This window comes from Gobio gobio (assembly GCF_949357685.1).
Source record: "Gobio gobio genome assembly, chromosome: 22".
Taxonomy (NCBI): Eukaryota; Metazoa; Chordata; class Actinopteri; order Cypriniformes; family Gobionidae; genus Gobio; species Gobio gobio.
In genome coordinates, this window is record NC_137118.1 from 39,083,577 (window position 1) to 39,091,560 (window position 7,984).

A 7,984-nucleotide genomic window follows, 5' to 3' on the forward strand; every position below is an offset into this window, starting at 1 on the left:
CATGTGACACCGCAGCCACAACAGTGCTGACTGACGATGATCTGCTTTTATTTCACTTTTCCTTTTTTATTCAAAACATTCACAAATTGGTTAACTATAGCATAAATATCTGATATTCTGATTGTCAAATATGGGCAAGTGGATGTTTTTTGTTGTTTAAACACCTTTATAACGATCGCGTTAGTGCTATATGCGTGATGGGCGTCGCCAGTTCAGAGAATCGGATCTATTGAAATGACAACACGTGAATTCATTAAAGTTACTCACACAATGTGTATCTGTTATGAATAAAACGTGTCGTCTAAATATAATGGAAAGGATTATTATTGCCGCTTCCATAGATTCCAATTTTACACCATTTAAATGTATTGTTTTGTTAATTTAAATGTCTGAAGCCTAAAATAAACATTATGTGGCTGTAAACACTGAATAGTTGTGATATATGACCATGCGATAGCTCATTTGAATTTAGCAGTTGATCACGTGATGCACTGACCACTAAAATCACACTGGTGTGATCGTACTCTCCAGGGACCAGCCTAGACTGATCACCATGAAAGATCACCATGAAAACAAAATTGACCATTCTTCTTTTACTATGGAATATTGCAGTCTTTATTATAAATGATTTGTCCATGGACATTTTTTAATTCATGTGCCCTCATAATCTTTAATCAAATTAACTTCCCCTCCCTCTTCAGCCAAATATCTTCATTGATGATGTGTTTACTGGTGTAAGGGTGGGACAACCTGTCACTCACATGAGATCAGCCAATAGCAAACCACAACCATCCAATCAATTCCTGATGGAAAAAACCAAGTCCCACCCTAAATTTTTTCTTGTTCGAGAAGCCGTTTCACTCAGATATGCACCTCAACAGGGAAGAAAAGACTTTTGCAACTTGTTTCATAACTTTTGTTGGTATACTGTAAATGAGGATATAGTGAGGAGAATTCAGCTATTAAAGGCACAATATGTAATTTATGCCACTAGAGGTCGCTTATTAAAAACAAAGGCATAGCTTGAACTGCCACCTTAACGTGGTGGAGGGGTTTGAGTACCCGAATGAACCTAGGAGCTATGTTGTCCGGGGCTATATGCCCCTGGTAGGGTCTCCCAAGGCAAACAGGTCCTAGGGGACGGGTCAGACTAAGAGCAGTTCAAAAACCCCTTATGACGACAATGACAACGAGGACCGTGACGTCGCCCGGTATGGCGCAGCCGGGGCCCCACCCTGGAGCCAGGCCTGGGGTTGGGGCTCGTATGCGAGCGCCTGGTGGCCGGGCCTTCCCCCACGGGGTCCGGCCGGGCTCAGCCCGAAGGAGCGACGTGGGGACACCTTCCCGTGGGCCCACCACTCACGGGAGGGACCGTAAGGGGCCGGTGCGGAGAAGATCGGGCAGCAGTCGAAGGCAGGAGCCTAGACAACCCGATCCCTGGACACGGAAACTGGCTCTTGGGACATGGAATGTCACCTCACTGGCGGGGAAGGAGCCTGAGATTGTGCGTGAGGTTGAGAGGTTCCGACTAGAGATAGTCGGAATCACCTCTACGCACGGCTTGGGCTCTGGAACCACACTCCTCGAGAGAGGATGGACTCTTCACCACTCTGGAGTTTCCCATGGTGAGAGGCGGCGGGCTGGTGTGGGTTTGCTTATAGCCCCCCAGCTCTGCCGCCATGTGTTGGAGTTTACCCCGGTGAACGAGAGGGTCGTTTCCCTGCGGCTTCGGCTCAGGGATAGGTCTCTCACTGTTGTTTGTGCCTACGGGCCGAACGGCAGTGCAGAGTACCCGGCCTTTTTGGTGTCTCTGGGAGGGGTGCTGGAAAGTGCTCCGACTGGGGACTCCGTCGTTCTACTGGGGGACTTCAACGCCCACGTGGGCAATGACAGTGACACCTGGAGGGGCGTGATTGGGAGGAACGGCCCCCCTGATCTGAACCCGAGTGGTGTTCAGTTATTGGACTTCTGTGCTAGTCACGGTTTGTCCATAACGAACACCATGTTCAGGCATAAGAGTGTCCATCAGTGCACATGGCACCAGGACACTCTAGGTCGTAGGTCAATGATCGACTTTGTGGTCGTTTCATCTGACCTGCGGCCGTATGTCTTGGACACTCGGGTGAAGAGAGGGGCGGAGCTGTCAACTGATCACCACCTGGTGGTGAGTTGGATCCGATGGCGGGGGAGGAAGCTGGACAGACCCGGTAGACCCAAGCGTACTGTAAGGGTCTGCTGGGAACGTTTGGCCGAGCCCCCTGTCAGAGAGATCTTCAACTCCCACCTCCGGCAGAACTTCGACCGGATCCCGAGGGAGGCTGGAGATATTGAGTCCGAATGGACCATGTTCTCCACCTCCATTGTCAAAGCTGCCGCTCGGAGCTGTGGCCGTAAGGTCTCCGGTGCATGTCGAGGCGGCAATCCCCGAACTCGGTGGTGGACACCGGAAGTAAGGGATGCCGTCAAGCTGAAGAAGGAGTCCTATCGGGCCTGGTTGGCTTGTGGGACTCTTGAGGCAGCTGACATGTACCGGCAGGCTAAGCGGACTGCAGCCCGGGTGGTTGTGGAGGCAAAAACTCGGGCCTGGGAGGAGTTCGGTGAGGCCATGGAAAAGGACTATCGGCTGGCCTCGAAGAGATTCTGGCAAACCGTCCGGCGCCTCAGGAGGGGGAAGCAGTGCCCTACCAACGCTGTTTACAGTGGCGATGGGCGGCTGTTGACCTCAACTGGGGATATCGTCGGACGGTGGAAGGAATACTTTGAGGATCTCCTCAATCCCGCCATCACGCCTTCCATTGAGGAAGCAGAGGCTGGGGGCTCAGAGGAGGACTCGTCCATCACCCGGGCTGAAGTCACCGAGGTGGTCAAGAAACTCCTCGGTGGCAAGGCACCGGGGGTGGATGAGATCCGCCCTGAGTACCTCAAGTCTCTGGATGTTGTGGGGCTGTCTTGGCTGACACGCCTCTGCAACATCGCGTGGCGGTCGGGGACAGTGCCTCTGGGATGGCAGACCGGGGTGGTGGTCCCTCTTTTTAAGAAGGGGGACCGGAGGGTGTGTTCCAACTACAGGGGGATCACACTTCTCAGCCTCCCCGGGAAAGTCTATGCCAGGGTACTGGAGAGGAGAATTCGGCCGATAGTTGAACCTCGGATTCAGGAGGAACAGTCTGGTTTTCGTCCGGGCCGTGGTACACTGGACCAGCTCTATACCCTCTACAGGGTGCTGGAGGGTTCATGGGAGTTTGCCCAACCAGTCCACATGTGTTTTGTGGATTTGGAGAAGGCATTCGACTGTGTCCCTCGCGGCATCCTGTGGAGGGTGCTCAGGGAGTATGGGGTCCGGGGTCCTTTGCTAAGGGCTGTCCGGTCCCTGTACGACCAAAGCAGGAGTTTGGTCCGCATTGCCGGCAGTAAGTCAGACTTGTTCCCGGTGCATGTTGGACTCCGGCAGGGCTGCCCTTTGTCGCCGGTTCTGTTCATAATTTTTATGGACAGAATTTCTAGGCGCAGCCAGGGGCCGGAGGGTGTCAGGTTTGGGGACCATGCGGTTTCGTCTCTGCTCTTTGCGGATGACGTTGTCGTGTTGGCCCCTTCTAACCAGGACCTTCAGCATGCACTGGGACGGTTTGCAGCCGAGTGTGAAGCGGCTGGGATGAGGATCAGCACCTCCAAATCCGAGGCCATGGTCCTCAGTCGGAAAAGGGTGGCTTGCCCACTTCAGGTTGGTGGAGAGTTCCTGCCTCAAGTGGAGGAGTTCAAGTATCTAGGGGTCTTGTTCACGAGTGAGGGGAGGATGGAACGGGAGATTGACAAACGGATCGGTGCAGCTTCTGCAGTAATGCGGTCGATGTACCGGTCTGTTGTGGTGAAGAAAGAGCTAAGCCGTAAGGCGAAGCTCTCGATTTACCGGTCAATCTACATTCCTACTCTCACCTATGGTCATGAGCTTTGGGTCATGACCGAAAGGACAAGATCCCGGATACAGGCGGCCGAAATGAGTTTTCTCCGCAGGGTGGCTGGGCGCTCCCTTAGAGATAGGGTGAGGAGCTCAGTCACTCGGGAGGAACTCGGAGTAGAGCCGCTGCTCCTCCACATCGAGAGGGGTCAGTTGAGGTGGCTCGGGCATCTGTTCCGGATGCCTCCTGAGCGCCTTCCCGGGAAGGTGTTTCGGGCATGTCCAACCGGGAGGAGGCCCCGGGGAAGACCTAGGACACGCTGGAGGGACTATGTCTTCCGGCTGGCCTGGGAACGCCTCGGTGTCCCCTCGGAAGAGCTGGAGGAAGTGTCTAGGGAGAGGGAAGTCTGGGCATCTCTGCTTAGACTGCTGCCCCCGCGACCCGGCCCTGGATAAAGCGGAAGAAGATGGATGGATGGATGGATGGCATAGCTTGATGACGCCTTGATTTCGCGGAATTATTGTCTTCACCTCTACAGCCGGTGGAAAAGAATCCTATGGGACTCGGGCAGAAATCATATTCATGGATGAGCTAATGTATTAAAGATTTATAAACGTTACTGTAGTATGAAGCAGGGTGGAGCGGAACGAGGCCGCTGGAGCGATTGTGCGACACACGGCTTGAGAGCAGTGGAGCTTTTATTATGCCTCAGATTACCTCCTCCGCTTCTTCTGGTTATGCGTATGTGGGGTAACGCAGCACTGTTTTATCATATTAGATACATTTGAGTGTGTTGAAAGTTATGTTATAATGCTACTCTGTGTGTTCACTCGGCGGATACTATGAGACACTTGTTACACACTGCAGCAAGCTAGATCGATATTAAGCATGATAAAACATGGTACTCGCAGTAAATCAAGAAAATTAGATTTAAACAAGAAGACTGTTGAGCTATATAACAATGATTCGTTTTCTGTCGATGAATGTCTCCAAACATTTGCTCGCCTGTCTAATAAAACGTTATTAAAGTGTCTATATTTATTACAATATTTAAAGAAATCGAGGGTAACGCGGGTATGATGTCATTGAGGCGACACACGGACACGATGCATGTTCTGGTTAAAATAGCTTCTCTGGATTAAAACTTTATTGAGAACATTTGGGATATTGTAGGGGAGGGCAGGGCACGCTTTTTGACATTCTCAGTTTGTGTAAATCCACTTGTTTATTTATTTTTTCCCACATTAATTGCACACGTGTCTAGTACAAATATGTGGTTTTGTTTCATTAATACAGTGTATACTTTTTTTCCTGATTTACTAGGGATGGGACGATACACTTAAACTCACGATACGATGCACCTCGATATGCCAGGGTTACGATACGATACGTCACGATACGATATCAAAAAAGAACAAAAAAGAAGAAAATATTTGCAACACAAAGCTTTTTCTGATGACTTCTGCCGTGATGGTTATATAACTCTGTGTTGCACGTGAGGTCCAGCTGTCGGTGGTCAGGGTGACACAGTCGGCATTTTTTAGATACTCTTTCACGCTTTGTTTGGTTTCATTGTAAATTTCCGGGATTACCTTCTCTGAAAAATTTCCTCGACATGGCATCTTAAACTTGGGCTCCAGCACATTGAACATTAGGATGAATTTTCGGTTCTCTACCATGTTAAATGGAGCCATATAGTCCGCTATGAATTCGCCAATGAGCCTGGTTATCTGTTTTGCACGCGGACTTGACGGAGGGAGAGTTGGTGTCAGCGCTTGTTTCATGGTCAGCTGTCCCTTCGGTAGGCTCGTTTTCTCCAGGGCCGTCTTCACATTTTTATGGTGACGTTGAAGGTGGTGGTTCATGTTTGATGTGTTGGATGTGGTGTACGGAATGACAGCATGGCATAGCTTACACACAGTCTTAGTCTTGTCAGTTGCTCTATTGCCGTCTTTGTCTTTTTTAATGAGAAAGCCAAAATACTGCCAGACATATGACTTGTATCCAGGCGGAGCATCCTCAATTTCGACCTCATTTGACTCCATGGTCGGCTGTTTGGGGGCAAGGCAGTTGGTGCTAATGCTAATATTTGTTAGCTCGCTGCAGTGTTGTTGTTGCAACATGCGCTGTCTTGACGTGACGACGTACCGCACCGTTCCCCGGATATAATTTTTTTTTCATTCAGTTTTTTTACCCTGCTTGATCAGCAGATGGTGCTGCCAGCCTGCCACCATAGACTGTATGTCTGCCCCATATACATACACACACACACTAAATTATTTATATACTACGCAAATCATGCAGCAGTGCCATCTATCTTTATTTCGCGATCCATTTTTTTCGACCTCGATGCGTTTCATCACGTTTTGTATCGCGATATTTTGTCAAACGATATTTCGTCCCATCCCTATGATTTACCCAGATATAATGGAAGTGAAATGTGACAACGTGCCCCATAGGGGAACGTTATAACATGACCAAATGACAGCTTAAAATGTTATCTGATATAATCAAAAAAATATCCAAGACAAACTAAAATATTTTGTCAATAAAATACAATTATTAACTTTTTCAAATAAAATAATTCCATTTTTTAATAATTAAAAACAAATCTCAATTTTGAGTTTGACAACAAACACTTCAAAACACAGCTATACAGCATAGTTAAAAAATAATAATAGTAATAAAGCATTTCTGAACATTGACTCTGTCTTTATTCACCTTTTTCTCTCTCATTTGAATTCATAAAAGTATAGAATATAATAGCGTAGTTCTAATAGGGGCTCATTGTAATGCAGAAATTTACTTTTGCTAAGGTTAAATAAATGTTCAGAGATATCTTCCAAAGATGTGTTTAATTTTGACGCAATTTTTTTCTCTAAATAAAGTTGCTATGGCAACTAGTAAATACACCAAGTTTCGTCATCCTGGCATGTGTAGAAAGTGTTAAACCAATGTGTGTTACAACTAACCCTAACCCCGCGTTAGCTCTCCCCTACACAAGTCAACAAAATATATAACATTGATAGTAGTTTTTGGATATTTTATTTACATATTGTGCCTTTAAATAAAATCTCTGACGTAAATAAAACGTGTTCATTTTTAGGTTAACAAACCAAACATCTTTTAGTGCTCCTCATATGACCTTCAACAGCTTTGCTATTTATTTACAATAATATAATTTCTGATATAATGAGATTTGAATGAACTAATTTGACTTCAGCTTCAATATTCATAGATGGCAAAAAGTGAATGTGCATTTAAGGAGAACGGAGCTCAAACCTGCCGATCTCTGAGCATGTCCCAGCGTCTGCTGCCACCGCTGCCTTGAAGTAACCAGTTTCGGGTTCAGGAGAGGCTTTCTTGCCCTGGACGGAAAAGAATATGGCCAAAAATGTCCCGACTGCAGCCAGGAGCAGCAATGTGAGGCCCAACACAGTAGACTTCTGCACCATTTTCCTGGAACATACAACAGAAAGTGTCTAGTTCTCTGTTGCTGGAGTATATGAACTGCTTGTTTATGTTTTTATGCTGCAAGCAATCATATCCTTAAAGTTCTGAAACTATGGATATGACGAACATCCTCAAGTGAAACTGAACGTGAATTACTGTATTTAAACAGATTAGATAAAATGCGAATTAAAGAAAACAGGGAGTACTCGTCCCAAAGAACAGATAAGATATGGGATGTGTGTATTCTCATAACCATGACTAGTCATAATAACTTTTGCAATCAGTGATTGTACAATATAATTTATGCTTAAAAGTGCCCTTTAACCATCTCTAACTGTTATGTAACACATAATTCATAAAGCAGAAATACAGCAGTTATTGTCATATGCATATATGAACAAGTTAATAAAAAAACATGTAACAGCTGAAGATTGAAAACACTTACAACATTTTCTGCATTCTTGCTAAATACATATAGTCAAAGCAATGTTATGCATTCAAAAAGCATGAGGAAGATTTCTGAGGAAGATTCTGAGACTAGTTTTGCTATTAAAAATTTAATTAATTGCCCTTTTGATCAGAGTAAATCAACCCTTGATTCTGTATAATTTGAGCAACAACAAAAAAATAGTACT

General features: G+C 46.4%; 1 protein-coding gene across 1 annotated transcript in view; it reads right to left on the reverse strand.

The window, feature by feature from the left end:
• The window catches only part of ggt1b (gamma-glutamyltransferase 1b), a gene marked incomplete at its 5' end in the record, with an annotated part of 34,506 nt that extends 27,155 nt beyond the window's left edge, over positions 1-7,351 (reverse strand). The window contains one exon of the mRNA XM_079804291.1: positions 7,179-7,351. Coding sequence (XP_079660417.1) covers positions 7,179-7,351 — 173 coding nt within the window. The remainder of the gene's footprint in view (positions 1-7,178) is intronic.
• Between the last annotated feature and the right edge of the window lie 633 nt (positions 7,352-7,984).